Source organism: Cololabis saira, chromosome 9 (assembly GCF_033807715.1).
Source record: "Cololabis saira isolate AMF1-May2022 chromosome 9, fColSai1.1, whole genome shotgun sequence".
Classification (NCBI taxonomy): domain Eukaryota; kingdom Metazoa; phylum Chordata; class Actinopteri; order Beloniformes; family Belonidae; genus Cololabis; species Cololabis saira.
The window spans coordinates 21,491,752-21,511,879 of NC_084595.1; the positions used below are offsets into that span (position 1 = coordinate 21,491,752).

Sequence of the window (20,128 nt, forward strand, 5' to 3'; positions counted from 1 at the left end):
TTATTTACCAAAAAATAAATCAAAAAAACAAAATAAAAGGAGTGGGAGTCAAATGCAACATTGACATATTTCATCTGGATGTGTAGGCCTGCTGAAGCACCGTTTTGTGACAAATGAGTGTGGGATGACCTCAAATGTGCTGCATGTTCTCCTGTGCTTTATATCAGTGACACAGCCGTAAACAAAAGGGAATGTAAATTGTGGCCTGAAGGTAGAGGCAATTTAAAAATGCTATGAAAACAGCTTTAATGTGTGTGCTTTTCAGCTAAAACACCCCCATGCTTAGCATAACGCATAATAACACTTACATAGCCAGGATGTTTTAAGGTGAGCTCTACATTCATCTCAGTTGCCGATGGTCAATATTTCCTCAATTCCCTTCTGCAAAAAAAGATTTTAAATCATCCCTGAATTTATTGCTTTCACCTGTGGCCCCTTCTCCCTGTTTCTAACCTTGTTCTCTTTTTTACCTACAAGACTGTTGCAGCTGCAGCTAACTGCAATAAGGGACTGCAGGGAAGGACAGAATATTAAGCTGGCCAAGCCATACAGCCAACATGTTGATTCGACCCGCCCATGAAGGCTACAGTGATGCTGCAGCAGCTGTTAAAGGACACGTCCAGTGAATGATCATCTGTGAACATGCTGCTGAAAGGAGGAGAATCTTAATGAGCATAGAAATGCCTCATAACAAAGTTTGGACAAAAGCACGTGGAAAGGGAAACAAATGTGCAAATGAGACACATGGGGAAAATAAATGTATCATTGCATCATTTATAGCCTAATAAGCATTCAGTAGATGTGCAGACAACAGAACTGTTTACTTCCACATCAAATAGATTATTTCTCTTGCCTTGAACAGTTATAGCAATATTTGTGAAAATGTCATAACATATTCTATTGTCTTTCAGAAGGTGCTAAATTAAACATATTATTAATCACTGTGGATTAATCAGGAGACCCAGCTACGGAAACAGTTGCATGATGTTGTTTGTGGCTCCAATGGGTATGGGCATATAACCCTGACAATGTCATTATACTCAGATAAAGCACATGATTTGATTGGGATTATTTTAAATTTGGCTCTTAAAGGCTTGAGTAGATAGTTTCAATGACTATTTTGTGAATGGGATTTGAAAGACCTCTGCAGCTACCAGACTTACCTAAAACAAGACTGCCGAGTTACATCGTGGGAATTGTTGATGTCCATAGAGCTTGTCCTTTAACTTGGGACTTAAGTTCAGATCAGATATGAGTAATTTGTTGTCAAATCCTTATGTATTCCATACTTTTTCAGCCTTTTGTTGTCCCTGTTCCAACTTTTTTGGGATATGTTGCTACTACAAACTTTAAAATGAGGTAATATTTTACATGAAATGGAAATTTCATGTATTTGGAAAAAAATATGAGATTTGCAAATCAGATTACGTACACATTGTCCCATCTTTATATATATGTATATATCAATAACAGTTGTCATTTGCCTATTTACTGTACAGTGAGTGAAAATAACTGATTCAAATTTCCTGTCCTGTTTGACCTGACTTGGCTAAATAAACATGATTCTGATTCTGCACGTTACTATGTGCACTGAATTCCTGGAAAAACAACTTTGGTGTGGCTTTCTGTTTTTTTTTAAGGGGACCTATTATGGCATCTAATACCTATTTTAAACAGGCCTTGAATGTCTTAAAAACAAACTTTTGATTGTTTTTGCTAAATAAATTAGAAATTCAGCCTCTGAGACATGTCTTTATCTTCCCATTCTCTAACCTCATTATCTATGAGGGATTCTGAGTGGGCGGGGCTATGATAATGAGGCTCTGTGCTGATTGGCTGCCTGAATGATGCGATACACCACTACGAAAAAAAGGCGGAAGCTCCGGCCAGCGGAGTTAGTTGTGTGCGTGGTTTCACGCATCGGAGGCCAACTGATGTAAATCGTTCCCGTCATTACGTAATGACGGGAGCAGAATCTGAATGGCTCATCCGGGCGCCTGTACAGACACTGCAGAATTTGGTTGCTTTCCTCCTTCTCTGAGTTGGCAGGCTGAGGGGAGACCACTTTATATATGTTAAAGCAAGAAAAAACATGTTTTTCATAATAGGTCCCCTTTAAATGAAGCATGAGTGTGGGGGCTTTCCCACATCTGCGCCCAACCAGTGGGGGCCCGGCCCGTGGTTGATCCGTCCATGTACACACATCCCTCTGTAAAAAAAAAAAAAAAAAAAAAAAAAAGTGGACAAGTTATTTCATTGGGAGAAAAACAAGCGATATCTTGTGGTTCTAAGTCCTCCTTTGTACACGTTTAGCTTCACTGTGAAAATTTACAGAAAAAAAAAAAAAGAATTCCATGTACAGTAAGCATCCGCTCCAGTAACGAGGGTTAAAAAGTAGCCCTTTCACGGAGTGAGAAAGGACACGTGTGGAGGCTGGGAAAGCACACAAAGAGTCAGTGTGTGGCCGCTGGAGCGGCGACGTCAGTGTCTGTGTGTGTGAGCTCTGAGCGGAGCCGGTCAGGGCAGCAGCGTCACTCCCCGACGGCGGCATCGCAGCAGCGCGGACGGACTCGCTCGCTCTCCCAGCCCGGCGGAAGGACACCTCGCAGGGCAGCAGCGGTTCTCCGGTGCGGGGGGACTCAGCGCTCCTGGAGCTCAGGTGAACCCGCAACTCTGCTCAAACGTAAAAGCTTTAGTTCATTTTTTGTTTTTGTTTTAATTTCAACAAGCAGCGTGGAATCGCGCTGGTACCAAAACGAGTAAACAATGACTAGTAGCAAGCTGTCCGTATTGTCCTGTAGCCATTAAAGCCTGAATTATGGTTCCGCGTTTAAATCGACGCAGAGGCTACGCCGTAGGGTTACGGCGTAGGTTACGCGGCGACGCGCTCCGTACGTTGCGCGTCGCCGCGTACCCTACGGCGTAACTCTGCGTTGGGGTAACGCGGAAGCATAAATCAGCCTTTAACTGTGTTGCCATGGTGCTGCCGGGCAACATCCCACCTGCTGCTGCCGTGACTGTGTGCATTTCTCACACCTGTCAAACACGTAGGAAATGTATAGAAACAAAGCCTTTACGCGTGCTAATCAAACACTTATTTTAAGAGGGCGTGATTTTGTTTAATTTATTTTAGGTTGTGCTGTTTGACTTGAATCATCGTGACTCTCAGTTTATCTAAAGTGGCTCATATAAAGCTGTACAACACAGTGCCATTTCCACTGGATCACACGACACGCCTGTCTTACAAACTGATGTCTCGTTTGTTCTCATAGCCTGCAGGTGATACCCAAGACCTCAAGACTTGAACAAACACATAATGGTGATTTCCAGAGTGGCATCCCTCAGAAGGACATCGCTGGCTGTGCACACAGAGATCAGATGTTTGCATTGAAGGTGCCTAGTGCTTGACAGTGATTTTCTACCCTTGGGATTGCATGCCGACACCAGGTCTTGTGTACAGAGAACTTCCATTATTATCCTATCTCTTGTCTGCTGCGACCGAGAGGGAAACCACCATGCCACGCTTTCGTCAGACCAGGAAGGAGGGAGCTGTATGAGTCAGAAGAGAGGAGAAAAAGAAAACTGTCCTTCTTAAAATCCGCCTATAAACTCTAGTTGACATGCTTATTTTAAGAGCAGCACTAGATGTCTCTTTTTCCCTTGCTGTTCATATGGCATCTACAACTGTAGAACACTAAGGAGATCTGGCATGCTCTCACTCTTCATAAATTATTACCAAAACCTTTTAAACCTTTTACGTTAACTGTGACTTGTGTAACAATTCTTATATTACACTTGACGTTTTGAGTGAGCGCAAATGTCAGGAGGGAGCTGTACCCAAGCAAGGCTCTGTTTCTTGTATGTTAGTTTACACACCTCCTTATCTGAGCTGTCAATGCAAGGGGATTCTGTTCTACAGTAACTTACCCAGAGCAATATGGATAGATAGTGTCAGGGAAAGGAGGGGAGGGAGGAATGAGAGCGACAGAGAATGACTGTGAGGGAGTGAGTCTGCTGAACCCAGCCTTTTGGTGACTCTCGTGTCCAAGGACAAAGGTAGCAACGCATCTGAACGCCGCTCTTAGCCCACGGACTGCTGTGAAGAAATGAGACGGACATATAGGCTCTTTGCAGCGCTCATGTAGACTCAACAACCTGCTGGCCCTGCTTCACAAAGCCCTTGGGCTTTGATGCATCTGTCTGGAGTGGCAGGGCTGATGACTGAGCAAATCATGACCATGGCTTATGTGAAAGTCATAGGATAGAGTCATGTAGCTTGAATGGGAGTTTCTCCCTTTTTTTTTTTTTCAAATGTCAACTCATTCAAACAAACCATAATAACAGTTGTTTTTTGTTTTTTAAATTTGGTCTGTGTCATTGCACTTATATCAGCCCACGTTTGCTGTATGTATTTGGCAGAGGAGCACACGGGAGAGGAGGTAGTAACAGGTGCCGCGTTCCAAGGTGAATTTGGAGGTGTGGGAAAGAGCTGAAGACCATGGGTAAATCAAACAGCAAGCTCAAGCCAGAGGTGGTGGAGGAGTTGACAAGGAAGACTTACTGTGAGTATCTAATTTCACTTGTTTCTACAAAAAAATAAGAGAAAACTTCCAGAAACTTTTTTCAGCTTTATACATGTTAGTAATATTTTGACTACATGTACAAAATTGTAATAACAATAACTAATTTTGGTTTCTAATCACATTTTCCATCCACTGTGCACCACTGAGGTTTTACAGTAAATAGTTCTGCCTGTTGGGACTCAAAACCTCTCGATATTGGTAGAACAAAGCTGCATCTAAATGTCAGCAGATGATAAGTTCCCCTTTTGGTTTTAATTTACATTTGAATGTTGTGTTGCAAATGGATATTAATTAAGGTCAGGTAGAATGTTGCAATAAGCAATGGGGGTGAGGAGATTTATAAATATGGATGTGTGTCAGCTGACATGGATGATGGGGTTGGAAATGCTTGTCCAATGACTTTCTGCATGTGTAATATATTGAATTTGTATGGGTTCTTACCAAAATGATAAATTACATTGCTGAGTGGTAGAAATGTACAGCAATGGGGACATGAGGGAATGATGCAAAATGTAAGAACTTCACTGAGTAAATATCGCTTTTAGTGCATCTTCTTTGCCAGCTTGTTGATATCTCCCACAGAACAAAAAAAAAAAAAAAAATGTTTTTCTTCTCATTTTTTTCTGAAAGGTTTGAATCAAATTTGAGCGGAAATGACATTTATAACAACCGCAACGGATGTCATATTGGAGAGACTATTTTAAACATTTGCGTGTTATTTTTGCAGCCCTGTGTATTATTATTATTATTATTATTATTATTATTTGAGCAGTACATTTGGCAGGTGTGGGTGGGAGTTGACGTCTATTTGCTGCTTAATGACAGTGTTATTTGTGTGGTGGGTCTCTCCCCAGCAGAAGCAGGGAAGGCTGTTCTAGCAGCAAATTGCTGTGGAGGAAGATTAGGCATCATGCTGGGTTGGAGCGCTTGCTGCTGTCCTTCTCTTTGGCTCTTACCCTTTCACCCCGTCCCTCTTGTATTACCCCCTAATTGCCCTCTTTGAGCGAGGAATGGAATAGTATAATTAGGATCCTATCTGCTTCACATCGCTCAGAGGGGCTCCACGCTTTCTCTCCCCGTGTGATCAGTCTCCCTTGTTCTGTTGCTTAACTTCAGACGCTGTCATTTGTGCCTATTTTCTTCCTTTTGCATCTTTCTCTTACTCTCCCACGAGATGCTTTTTCTGCCATTTTAGTCAGTGCTTTCTTTTGGTTCTTGGCAGATAGGGGAGCTAAATTTTTCTGTGTGGAAAAATGTCTCTTTTTCGGTTAGTGGGAGATTAGGCATCATGTTTTTTTCAGCAAATAGCGCCTTACACGTTAACAGACAGCCATCAAGGCCAGGCCAAAACTGAGGCCTGGTCATTTCAAAAGACTGCAAGTGCGGTAAATATATCTCTACTGCTTTGTTATTATCTTTCAAGGCTTCTTAACCAACTGAGATTTTATATTCTAGATGCTACATTTAGTAAGTAAAGGCTGTACGAATGCAGTGGCTACTAGCACACAAAGACTTTCCTTATTTATAGTAACCGGCACTTTTTAAAGAGCTTAGTTTCATCTTGAAATGCTTCCCCGAGTGACTGCCTGGCATCATATGGAGAGGACAGCAGTCACGCTAAGAATCTCTGCAGGACGCAGAGGAGGGCCAGAGTTTTTTTTTTTTACAAGTTGTCAAAGAGACGATGTCACTCACAGTGACAGAGTCACAGGCTGGACGTGTTCTTGCAGCCCCTGCGGGGCCAACAGGCTGAATGGACCCCGCACTCCAGCGCAGTGGGCTGATTGCTTTATTGCTCATTGCCTCTGACTGAGTTACATAAGACTTTTTTTCCTTCTTTTTTTTTGTTGCATTAAATCATGACCATGGTAAATTGCCTCAATTTTTGACTGCATTGACATTTGAGGGCAATTTAATGGTAGCTTGGCTCTGCAGAGCGTCGTGAGATTGACCTGACGTTTATTGCCCAGGAAGAAGTCGCATGATGGGTTTCACGGGGGGACGCTGAGAAGAACAACCTGAGATGGAGATGAAATGATCCATGTAATATATTTTTAACCTTCACAATAAAAGGATAGTTTCTGTTTTTGATAAATCTACTGCAAGATAAGCCTTTTTGGATAATGGGTATTGAAAAGTATTTTTCTCTTCTTCATTTCTAATATGTTTACCTTCTTCGTAGCCATGACTAAAAGTGGCTTGAGGTTAAACATTACAGTAGATTAAATTAGTGATTAACTGACATGCTATGTGCTGTGTTTATAAACCTCTTGCTTTGCTCCGGGCTCAGTCTGGTAGCAGACAAGATACAGTATGTGCTGAGACTTCAACAGCAGCAACAGCAGGGTTTCGCAAAGAATCTCTCTAAGGACCACCTGGTTAAACTAAAGTTATTGATTTTAAGGCCTCGTTCTCAGTAGTAACCCTGGAGGCCAAAAGGCTGAAAATTGCTTTGGTTACTTTAGAGAATGTAAAGAGTCAAGGGAGAGCCGTGTGGGATTGGTTGATTGGATACCAGCGGATAGCGGTGCTTGTGTGGGCACGATAGCACAACATGCTGCCTGAACTGTTTTCCCTGTTAAGTCTGTGGTTGGCCTTCATCCTCTCAGTCGTGTTTGTCTTTTACTGTTTCCCACTTGTCTACTAAAATCCTAGCCAGGAGAAGTGATTCTTAGTCTCCTTTGGTATATTAGAGTCTATTACCTTTTTTCTTCGGTGAAACAGTGCTTCTTTCCAGGAGCTGCATGTTGACCCTGCTGGATTTTTGTTCAGAGTTTATGTGCTGGAAAGGATTAGGTCAAGATGATTAACTGCCAGGCTGCTTTTTCTAGGACAAACAAAGTTTTCCTCTGAGCTAATGCCACTCTTTCCATCTCTTATAGTTACGGAGAAGGAGGTGCAGCAGTGGTAAGTATGTACATCCATATTTATTGAGTATTTTCTCAATTTTTTGATATACAAGAAAATGTGTCTTCACTGATAGAATTTACACGCTGTCATATTGATCCACTTGCAAAAGCCACCTCAATATATTTTCCCTTGGAGGTGGTTTCTTGAGTCTGTCGACGGCGTATTTGCAGTGGTTTCATAGATGATTTGAAACAATCTTCTTCACACTTCCCTGAAGACAGATGAGTTCTGAAAATAGAACAACTTTGAAGTCTCACTGAGACCAAATGACTTTAAGGGCTGATAATACAGATACAAACATTTCCATGATGCATTCCTCCAAACCTTTTTGCTCTATTTGCAAAATGGATGTCTGATAAGAAAGGAATGGTGGTGGTGGTGGTGGAGGGCAAGATTGCTTCACTTTCAGGCTTTCATGACTGTATGACCGCGGAGCCTTCACAAGGCTGCAGATTAGTAATCTTTCCTGTCAGATTTCATACCTATTAGTAAGTGTGACTCTTAGCATCGTGATGCAGAGACTGAGCCTTTGTTTCACGTATAAACACGATGAATATGATTGGCATTAAACTGGATCTGTGTTATCTGGAACATCGAAAAAATCTATGACAAAATGAGTTGCCAATTAATTTAATAATTGATTATAAGTTGATTGCATCTGTTATATGCTGTGGATTTGAAACTTACAAGACCTTTTCAAGGAGTACTGGTGTGCATGTTTCTTTTAATATCAACAGTCACAGTTAAAAAAAAAAAGTAAAAGAAAAAGCAGATGTTTTTGTCTGTTTCAAGTGGTTGTCGCAAAATATTTTCCGACGTGCTCTCTGTCCGCAGGTGGGAGTTTACTCACGCGTGTGTGAGTGCGCATTAGGGCAGAACTCGGCCGCGAGCGCTACAGAGAGCAGAGAAAATTGTAAACGCGTGACCGAAAACACGTTTGGCGTGTTTTTTCTGAGACTAAGGCCCAAATATATTAGTAACAGTTCTCTAAAACTCTCCAGAACCCTGGGTCGCCCCGGGGTGCAGTTATGGTAATGTCTAGTGAACCATACGCTCCACCATTGGAAAACTCTTTTTTTTTTATAACTTTCAGAACCTGTTTAAATATTTGAATTTGCACCGACCACCTAGTAGTAACTGTAGTAACAAGCCAACGTTACAAATGTATGAGCATAGATTATAAACACGCTGGTGAACCTTGTCTGTGGTTGTACTTCAGAAGTCCTGGGGGGGCTGTATGGATTCGTATATGCGCATAAAGCTCTGTTTCTCTGCTTTCCCGTCTTTTCTTTACGGCTGCTCCTTTCAGGGGTCGCCACAGCCAATCATCTGCCCCCATCTAACCCCATCCTCTGCGTCCTATTTTCTCACATCAACTAACTTCATGTCCTCCTTCACCGATGGCAGTTTTTGAATTTTCTCTTAACTGGTAAATTTAAGTCTTAATATCTTAAATGGTTTAGGACTTATAGTTACGAGAAGTAGCCTACTCTGCCGAATCTGGTGACAAGGGTTTGATCATAAACGGGTTTTAACTTGACCCAACTTTGTTTAATTTTTATAGTATGAGCAGCAAAGTTTGTTTATCACACAAGTTAAATAAATCCTGTAGTTTTCACTCAGTATGTTTACATACACCTACAGAAAGTCGAATTGTTGCCTTAATTTGACTGATGTCGAATTTTTAAAGGCCATGTATACACATTAGTCGGGCTGTAGTCAAACAGAACTGAAGCTTTTGAGATCGGGCTTTTAGTGACAGATAACGCGGTCCTAATTTGAGTTATTTCGAACGCACCTCACTCAATAATCGATTTCCTTCTCGTGCATGTATACTCAGATTTATCTGAAACTCCAGTTTAATCCTTAGCTAGATTGTTGCCAGTAGCTTGATTTAGATATATATGTAACCGCACTGATTGACTAGATCACTTTTCTGATTTGTAACTTGCTTTAAAGAATCTTAGGCTAATTTTTAAACCTAATAGCTCAACAAAATGGTTTAAATTATTGGACAATTCTTAATCCGATTATTGGATTAATCATTTCAATAATCGATGGATTAATGCATTATAAATGTAGTTGCTAGTTTCAGCCATAGATTAAGAATCTTTTGCCCGGGTAACTTACGTAAATTTAGTGAGAGTGATCTGTCCTGCTGCAGTTTGAATTTATGGGTGTTTTTCTGAAGGGACACCCTTATATCCCCTATTACATTGGCGAATACCCAGCGTTTAACGACGCAGATCTATCATTAACAATTTACATTGACCAACGTGAGGTGTCCTGTCGACCTGCCCCACGAATAACTCGCTTCCGAGGGTAATCTTAACCGAGGGTCAGGTCTAATGTAAACAGAACTAACGCGTGGTGGCAGGCCGTGGGAGGGTTTTGTCGGTCACTTAACCTGAGTACAACCCACCAGGACAGTTTTATTTAAATGTATTTATTATTATTATTATTATTATTATTATTATTATTATTATTATTATTATTATTATTATTATTATTATTATTATTATTATTATTATTTTATAAAATAAGGAAACAGGTGATGAAAGTAACAGTAGCAGCAGGAAGTCACAGGTAGGATCTATATTTACATGATGGGTAACTGGGGAGACAAGGAGACCTTCAAGCTGCTCAGCCTCGGAGCCGAGGACGCCATAAACCAGCGTATGTCCAGAACCATAAACGATGTTCCATTGTTTGAACAACTGGACACAAAAATGACAAACCAGGGCTTTGCAAGAAGCAAAACTCAGCCAAAAACCGCTCATCCCGATGTTCACCCATCGTTTTGAAAGCTATACCTGTCTGACTCTGCATATTACCCTGTTGATGTAGGGACAATATGTCATTCTACATGCCCACACAGGTTACGTTATGTTACGCGGATAACGCCTCCTGACTGGCCTACCCTCCCCTCAACTCGCCTTCAGGCACGAGGTGACAAATAACACGCCTTGCGTTTACATTGCTAACGTGCGTTAAACACGTGTTCATCACCCAGCAATAATAGCGGGATCCAATCTGAAAACGCCTAAAGCATCCTCAACACGATGGACAGTCTTTGCTTTTCTTTTGTGGTACTCCGCTGTTCAAAGAACAATGAGGGACCTCCGTAATAAAGTGATCACTTTTTCATGTTCACACTTGAGTTCTCCTGCTTTGGTTTTGCATTTCACAGCTTAATTCTGCATGCATGAGAGGAGCGCTGCCTCAAGAGCTAGCTGCTCTTCTAGCTCCCTGTTAGGAGCTTTAATGGGAGGACTGAGCCAGGGTACGTTTCACAGAAATATGCATTGGTAGTAGCGCTATCATTAGATATCACTAACGGTTGGCAAGTGCAGAGTCTTGGAGCTCGCCTGTCTCTGGCTGCACTTGGAGTGCACTAGGGCGGAATACCCCTCTATTACCCCTGTTGAGCCACTACCCGGTCAGCTGCACATCTAGCTTCCAATCACTCTCACTGGCTTTCACAGGAAAGTTAGCGTGAGTTCTCACTTGGAGATGAGCGGCAATCAACACAACCGAGTGTGAGGAATGGGAGGGAATTTTACCAGGGGAAATACCAGATGGCGTGTAATTAGAGCACAGACACAGAAGAATTAGCAGGGTTAGATAAATGCCTATGTTGTGCATTAAATGTGTTCCTCTTTCTAATTCTCCTCTAAGGGAACATCATTAGTATTTCCAAGGCCTACCTGAAATCAATAACAGAATCCCACGGCTCAGTGATATTCCTGCCAGTGAGGCAGGAGCAAAAGAAACGTCCCGCACAGCTCTTTAGCGAGCTACCGTGGCCGATGCCAAGAAGAGGTACCCAGTGCCATTGATAAGTACTTTATCATCATGCCAGCTTGGCACTGTGCTCTGATGTTACATCTGCCATGTCCCTGCAAGTTACAATATGACACCACTTTAAGCACAGGCTGACCGTGAATCTGTTACCACGGAGATCTCCTGTACATGATGTGTTGCTGGAAAGTGATTCTGACTTCAGATCTGAAGTGCCTGCGGTCCCCACCCCCGGTCGTCCCGTTGCTGCTTCCACCTGCCTGCTGTGCTGTTGCCGTCCCCGACCCACCAGTCTGGCCCTCGGCAGGAGGGTCCCCCCTGATGAGCCTGGTCCTGCTCAAGGTTTCTTCCCTCCTAAAGGGGAGTTTTTCCTTGCCACTGTTTGGCTTAAGGTTTTTCTCCCACTAGGGGAGTTTTTACCTGCCATTGTTTATGTAATAACTGCTCGGGGGTCATGTTCTGGGTATGGGTCTCTGTAAAGCGTCTAGAGACAACTCTGTTGTATTAGACGCTATATAAATAAAATTGAATTGAATTGAAAAAATTGAGTGTGGCTAAGACTGCAAATCTGTTTACTCTGTGGTACAGTGCTTATTGTACTCACCATACCGGCCGTGTGAGAGTGTGCTCTCTATCCAACTTTCAAAATCAACAAGCAGATTTTTTTAAATAGCCCATGAGGCTGATCAATATATATTTACTTCAAAGCAAATAATGTTGTTGTTTACTGGCAATAACCATGTCTGAAAAATAAAATGGACTTTTGAAATATGCAGACTCCAGAACATAAACTGCGCTGAATCATAAAATGTATTGAAAGAAAAACAATATGGTGTTGGCGAGCCTTTACAAGAGTGGTATTATTTTACTGTAAAGCAAATAGCCAGTCTGGGGTTTATAGGTCAAAGTCAACGGCACCAAACTGACACCCAACAGTCTCCTTACAGGCCGTATAGTCAGCTGAACACATCTATGTGAGCTGTGTACTCAAAATGAAAAGTGCATAACTGTCTCCAGTTCTTTTGATTACTATTATTATTAATATTATTACTTTATTATTATTAGTGTTATAAAATACATCTTGTGAAACAATGTTGAAAGCAATATCTAATTCACTATATATGCTTTTACATAAATAGTCCTTAGGTTGCTCTTAAGATACTATGGAAACAGAACTCAGTAGTTTGGATTAAGGGAAAAAAAGGGAATACTTGAGTGATTTAGCTCTGCGGTTTGGTGAAACTCATTAGTAGCAGAAGGAGTCGCCAAAATTAAAGCTGCACACAGCGATTTGTCTCTACTTTTCCCATAATTTTTCCCTCCTGCATATTTTCTGCTTTTTTTAATTACAAGTATGAGTCTCAAATTGGCCAAAAGAGACTTTATACATAAAAAAAAAAAACAAGTTTGGCAAACTTAAAAATGATCCATTATGTCCACAAGAGGGCACACCGGTACAGTGGGCGAAGTGAGTAAATGTATCGCTATATTTATTCATATATATGTGTTATAATAAGGATCTACATGTTGTTGCTCTGGTACTAGAGTGTAGTCATTTACACACATTCTTTCTTGATGTGCGTTAGTTTGCTAACAGGTATGCTGGGTGAATGCTAGCTAAAGTGGTTTGCACACAGCTGTCGCTCTACAGCTTCAGCTCACCCAAACCAAAACTAAAAAGGTCTGGGTTGTTTTTTTGGGACTTCGCAGAGTTTTTGTAGGCCCACAGAACATTTGTTTTCACAAACTAAGAAGTGATCCTCATCATGGATGGAAGCCATATGTAAAATAGCTTTCATTTGATGGCTTCAGATGTACACCATTTCACAATCAGGATGCTACTAGCTGTCCTGCTTGTATTTTCATATGGTCTGTGTTGTATTTCTAGGAATTTGATTATTCTCTCATTATTTTTTTACATTTTTTCTGCTCTAGCTGTTTCCCCTCACGATTTGATTTTCCATAGTTGCGTATAAAGAATTCAGGTGAAATGGGCTGATTGTGGTTCACAATATGTTTTGTGTGTTCCTCTAGCCATTGAATACCAATAAGGTTTCACTCTGCATTAGTGTGAGCTTGACTTTCACTTCCCTGCATATCTCAAGGTACTTCAAATGGGAGAATTACATGGTTCTGCTGTCTTCTAGCGTCTTTTCGCTACATTTCTTTTTTAGCTGTTGCTCAAAGCCAGCTCCCATCTCTGACTTTAAGCAGCTGGCTTTTTTTATAATCAAGGCAGATTAAAAGTAAAGAGTTTAAGGGAAGTGAGGAGCCAGCATTTGCACTGAGAAGCTCTCTTCTGTCTTTCAGTCTTCATCAGAACACTCTCCCTCTTTCTCTCTGGCCTTAATTATAGCCCAGCCCTTTCCCAAATAGCCTTAACTGAATCTGAGATGAGCATGCTGTGTCCCCTTGTGAGTACTTGCATCATTTTTGCAATAGCTCAGAAATAAGACTAGAAAGTCTTTATTTCTGTGCTATTTACTTCTTCTTCTGCTCCTCCTCTAGCATGTATTTTCGTAGAGATGAACATCTCTTCCCAGCTCCCTGGCGTGTTAGTTAAACCCCACAATGGCTGTGTTTTCGCTCCAAAGTCGTATAAGGAATACGCCTACCTTTGAGTGACTGTGTTTCAAATTGCTTCAGAGATGCTTCTATATTTAGGTTAATAGAGATGTTAAGGCGCTTTTTAGATACGGCACTTCCAAGGCACGAGGAAACTCGCAGGCTTATCAATCAGCTATGCATATTATCAGAAGAGAAGCAGAGGAATTTGAGTTAACCACGCTAGGCTTTCTATTGGATTGCGGCGATCATCCTGTTTGCGAATGAGACAAATAGCTTTGCACCTCATCTTTTTGATCATGCATGCTTTTTTAAACTGAATCAGGAATGGATACTGAAGAGGAGAGAGAACTTCAGTTTTTCATCTTTCCACACTTATATTTATGACTTTCATAGCACTATTGATTGTTTGAAACTTTTTAAAAAAAAGAAAAAAACACTAACTGAGATTTTGTTTTTTCAGGTACAAAGGCTTCATTAAGGATTGTCCAAGTGGGCAGCTGGACGCCGTGGGCTTTCAGAAGATATATAAGCAGTTTTTTCCATTCGGAGATCCAACGAAGTTTGCTTCATTTGTCTTTAACGTTTTCGATGAAAATAAGGTTTGTAATGAAGGTTTGTACGTTTACTGACTAGTAAGTGATAGAAGATGTGTTGAGAGTCAGTGTTTGAATGCAGGAATGAATCTGAAGGTCTGTTTCGGGGTGAGGTCAGTTTGTGGCAGCAACGGTTCGTTTGATCAGTCAGGGTTTAAGTTAAACCGCAGCATCTTAAGGAAATCCCATTCATTTAAGTTTGCTATCGTTCTATTGACCATTTTCATTAGATTTTTTCCCCAAGACTGGCCTCTTGGGTTTGTGTGTGTAATGTGATAAATTCAGGCCTCTTTTCCAAGGAAGCAGTTTGTTTAGATTATTAAAAATGAAACTAATTCTGATGGAAAATGTAGCTATAATTTACTGGCTTACAGTTGTCATATCTATTTCATTGTAGGGCTGTCATGATTTCTCCCTTTCATTTTTTGTGGCCAAAAATTGTACTGATAATCGTGTCATTGCATGAGCAGCACGGTGGCTGGATGGTTAGCAATGTTGCCTCGGTCCCTGGTTCAAATCCAGGCAGGGGCATTACTGTTAGGCCTTTTTTGTAGTATTTTGTCTCCATTTGAGCAGTTGTGAATCATAGCATCAATTGTAACATATAATTGCAACCCTTAGATGTGTGCACATCTAAGACTTTGCCAAATTTTTTTTCCCACGTGGTTTCCAAATGTTTGTATGATATTTGTTGAAATGAAAGCCTCATTTCTTTTATGTGGGCTCATCCGCTAAGAATTTCAGAGCATGATGGCAGAGCTAGTTTTATACATTATCCTTTTGTCTGAGGTAATCTCCCTCATCGCAGCTGCACACAATTACTCAAATGAGCTCTCGACAGATAAACTGTAGGTGAGCCGTTCCCGGGACATGGGTGAGCTCCTGGATGTTTATTGACTTCAATTAAGGGGCTTTGTGTCAAAAGGATCAGACAACCCCCCCCTCTTGTCAGATGTTTATCTGTGACCCTCATTAGCATCAGGCACCCCATAGTTAGAGAATGCATTGATCTTAACTTTTATCGCTTATGTAATCGACAAAACGAGGCGTCAGCATTTTCTGCCCTCGGCAGATGTCTGGTAGTGGTAAATTTAGCTGACCCTGGGAGCCAGGAAGAATGCCTGGCCTTTCTTTCTTTTTTTGAAAGAAGTCTAACGACCAGCGGGGGTTTCAGGTAGTCACCTGTTGTATAAAACCTGAAACATATGATATCTGATGATAATATAAATTGATCTAAACTCGGATGGCCGACAGAATATCAATTTATATTATTTTATAGTCTTTGCTTCTGCTCCACAAACTGTTGTTTTCCCTTCGAATTTGAGTGGAATTTCTTTTATAATGGGTTGCAATTTATTTGTTACATGCTTTTCTGTTTTTTTGAGTCCTAACTTTATGAGCTGGTTTTAATCAAGGACATTGCAGTCAGATTTCGTTTTATATATTTGATTATCTTTCACGGCATCAGACTTCTTCATGCACAGTGTGGCCTCCCAGAAAGAGACCGGCGCACACGATTTTGGGACGTTAGCTAGAAATGTTGGTGCGCTTCAGTGCACTGGATTCTAACAAGGAGGAAATGATGTCAGAATGGAAAACATTTGCACCTTGTTGGACAGAATTATCTATCATGCCCATTTGTGATGTGAAATGATTGGAAAATATGAAACGCAGCATGCGTGTTGTGGTTGTGTTTTAGATGATGAACCAGTAGCATCCATCTTACTAATGACTGGAGGTGACATATTTCAGCCTCCGAGAAAGCCAGGTGCAGGGCAAAAATAGCACCTCACTTGAAGCAAGTGTGTGGCCCAGTTTTCAGAAGAATACAGCAAGGGTATCACGAAGGAGCTGGAACGAGTTCATGAAGCTAAAGCTACAGCGATTGTGAAGTGAGATGGCTTATCTTGTCTCTTTTTCTCTCCCTTTTCCTTAGGATGGACGCATTGAGTTCTCCGAGTTCATCCAGGCCTTGTCAGTGACCTCCAGGGGAACTCTGGATGAAAAACTGAGATGTAACGACACTCTTTTTGAACATTTAAACGACAGAAATTACGTCTGATTACCATGCATTCCACATGAAAAAGGACAGGAGGGTTCCAGAGATTACTAAACAGGGGTATTATTAACAGAGTGCAGCAGCAGTCTTCTGCTAACAAGAGTGACCAAAATGTTTGACAAAAAAATATGACAAAAACATGTCATTTAAAAACATTTAACTTAAGCGTCCTTTGTAACAAATGTATCAACCGTCTTTTTTATCAAGCATTACCACTGGCGTATTTTCAAATCCCAGTAGCTTTCTGACCTCAGCACCATGCTTCCATGCCAGGAACATTTTTTTGTCTAATTAGCAGTAAAAGCCCTATGTTTTCCTATTTTGTCTCGTTTACAGGGGCTTTTAAATTATATGATCTTGACAACGATGGCTACATAACTCGTGATGAGATGTTGAACATCGTCGATGCCATATATCAAATGGTGGTAAGTTTTACAATACTTATCAAGTATTGTCCTGAAATATTTGAATGGTCTGCAATCTTAAGGATTTGATATCTTAGGGGAACACTGTGGAGTTACCAGAGGAAGAAAACACACCAGAAAAACGTGTGGACCGCATTTTTGCAATGATGGACAAGGTGAGCACCTGACGCAATAAAGACAAAGATAATGCTGTAGATGATGTCACATTAGATATGAGCGACAACAGTTCAACATGAAACTATGCTCGACTTCACCACAACTGCAGTAATAATTGCTAGTTTAGCTGTAAGAGGGCAGAGTTTCCTTTGTTGCTGCCCTTGGAGCTTTGATACAGGCCGTGTAAAGTTTAGAGCTGTTAGCCATAATCATTCCAGCTTCACTAATGGTGCCTGCAGTCTATGAACTTGGGTTATAATCACCTCCACCACTACACCTCAGTGCACGCTGCATCAGCTGTGTGAAAGATGAGACGCAGTTTGCATCAGTTTACTGCTCCATAGGACTCGCTGTGCAGCACATAGTGATTTGTACTCGTACAGAAGGGCCATCTTCTGACTGCACTGAACCAAGGATCGGCGCAGAAGAGAAGGAAGATGATACAGCCGGAGAACCTTGTTTGCCCTCTGCTGGTAAATCTGCGTCAAATATCACAAGGCCTCAACTTCGTTTTGCTTCACGTTGCAGAATGCAGATGGGAAGCTGACACTGCAGGAGTTTCAGGAAGGTTCAAAGGCAGACCCCTCTATTGTTCAGGCACTGTCACTCTACGATGGACTTGTGTAGACATGTCAGGTGAGTGGGACATTAGTGAGCTAGTACATGCACACTTCTCAGTGAGTCAGTGAGAGTCAGTCCCAGGTCCATTCAGCTCCATATATCAATGCTGTGTAATTCTATTTCATCAGAACATAATGAATGAATTTTATGTGGACCAAAGCGTGGAAGCCACTTTCTGTTCTCAGTTTGTTTGTATGAATTATTCAAACTGCCTTCTTGATTACTGGCAGCTTGGTTCTGCAGTGCTGAATGAAGACGGCCTAATGTAATTCACTGGCTGCTGCTAACTGTTGCTGACATCCTGCTCAGTGTTTTGTCAACTGTGAAGTGAGCTCGTGAAGACATATGTATTCTAAGTAATCATCTGTTTAGTTGTTTAATATGCTGTGAACTCATCCATGTACTCATTGTCTGCAGTTTAAATGGTAATCACTCTTATAATTTCTCAGATGAGTCCAGTTCAGCATCCTGTTGCCAGTCAACATCATCACACCTGTTCTGGGAGGAAGCTTCATGTATCCCATCGCCCACAAGTGGACTACAAACCTGTGCCGCATGGCCGTATGACATCTGTGTCACTTCTTTGTTCATGCATATTTCCAGTAAGGACAGTGAACGAAATCGTTACCTGATGCTGACGGAGGACTCAAGCGTGTCATCTATCTGTGCTTTGTCAACTATGTAGCACACCATTGAGTGTCGTGGACAGTGTTTGAACAACTCTGGTGTTTCACTACTCCCATCGACAATCTGAGGACATTTCCACAAAAGGTTTTCATTCGCAACTTGTCCATATGCTGCAAAGCATTAGATGCACGTGACGTGCTCAGAGGAACTGCTGCTTCTTCCCCACATGGAGAGTTTTTAAATCCCTTTCTGCAAAATGTGTAACTTGGTGGTAATATGAACAGTGACGAAAAAGTTACAAAGCAGTGTAGTGTACATTATACCATGTAAAAATAACGGTAATTTATTTTTTGCTTTGCTGCATTTATGAGAATTTCCTCATAAATATGGAATTGAGTTTTATTTTTTATCAAAAGTGTTGAAATGTATTGCACTGTATTTTTTTCATTATTGGATTCATGATTGGGTTGTTACTTTTCTCCTATCATGAAGGTACGTTTTCTCGAGAGAATAATGCTTGTTTGAAGGGGAATGTTTAGATAGTTTTATATGGATTATTTTACTACGTTTGCGCCCCCATTGTTGTCTTCCCCCTTTTCGCATGAGTGTGTAGTGACGGCCGCGTTGCACAGTTACATCCTGAACGACACGACCACAACACAGCAAATTCACAACTTTACATCAGAATTGAGGCTGAGGGTTTGTTTGAGTGTGTCAAACAAAGCTCCGGTCGCTGAGGCTCTAACGCACATCCGTTCAGGTTATAAAGCTTTTGCAGGTGATGTGGTCGTGGCTTTTCTGTAAGGTATTTGCCCTATGTGAGGGCAGCGCATGTCATGATGCCATTTCTATTTTTTAATGGATTATTTGTTTAGATGTTTATAATCAGCTTCATTGATATTTCATGCCTTATGCAATCTATGATTTACTTAACTTAAAAGTGTTATCTGTTTAACGGTATAAGAGCACAGATTAAAATGCATTTAAGTGGTTAACATTTCTATTACTGTATTTTTAGTTTGATAGAAAGCAGTGTGGCATTATTATAATTTTTTTTGTATAACAGTGTTTTGGATCATTTTAAGAGGCCAGCTTTGTAGAATAAGTATTGCTCACATGTTTCTTTGTAAAATTGGACACTTCTCTGAAGATAAGTTGCACAGATGGTCATACATTATACTATAAATGAAATCTTCTCTCAGCCCAGTGTTCAAGTGTCATACACCACTATTAATGAAAGGTGTCATGTCAAGCTGTAGTGCCTGTAAAGCTTTGCAACACAGAATCTAACTGGCCATCTTGCTCTGTGGTGTAAGCCTGCACTGTATGGATCTGTAATGAACAAACTACATGAAACTGTGACGTCTGGGCATCGATGGGAGACTTAATGAGACTGGAGGGCATGTGAAGTCGTGGGACTGACTGATCTGCCCAGACCTGCCTCTCCTTGTCTTATCAAGGACAGATGCAAGTGATATGAAGAGGACGCATCCAGAGTTTTGACCGGAGACTGTTCTGTCCTTTGGGAACAACCTTGATTCTTTTTTGTATCTGCAGCATGTGCTACTAAAAGTGCAGTAAATCACAAGTGTGTTTTGAAACGAGCCACCAACTTCTCGTCTAAAGGTTTTTTTTCTTGCCCTCTGAAGAGGGTTATTTACATTTATAAACACAATTTCAAGCTCCACTCTTCTCCACGAGATGTGGTTGATGCTCAGCAACGCTTGTGTTCAGATGACCAGAAAGCACAGTGACATTCATAAACCAAGTGGCTGATTCTCAACA

General features: G+C 41.1%; 1 protein-coding gene across 4 annotated transcripts; it reads left to right on the forward strand.

Moving 5' to 3' along the window:
• Nucleotides 1-2,378: 2,378 nt before the first annotated feature.
• LOC133451583 (neuronal calcium sensor 1) lies at nt 2,379-19,943 on the forward strand. Of its 4 annotated transcripts, none has more exons than XM_061730765.1 (10): nt 2,379-2,683; nt 3,273-3,393; nt 4,420-4,562; nt 7,466-7,490; nt 14,323-14,461; nt 16,392-16,470; nt 16,851-16,939; nt 17,017-17,094; nt 17,624-17,731; nt 18,166-19,943. In XM_061730765.1, the coding sequence occupies exons 3-9, from the start codon at nt 4,499-4,501 to the stop codon at nt 17,720-17,722; spliced, it is 573 nt and encodes a 190-aa protein (XP_061586749.1). In that variant the 5' UTR covers nt 2,379-2,683; nt 3,273-3,393; nt 4,420-4,498; the 3' UTR covers nt 17,723-17,731; nt 18,166-19,943. The 4 variants fall into 4 exon arrangements, with proteins under 4 accessions (XP_061586749.1, XP_061586751.1, XP_061586747.1 ...); XM_061730767.1 differs by having other exon boundaries at nt 3,280-3,393; XM_061730763.1 differs by having other exon boundaries at nt 2,379-2,659.
• Nucleotides 19,944-20,128: the final 185 nt, after the last annotated feature.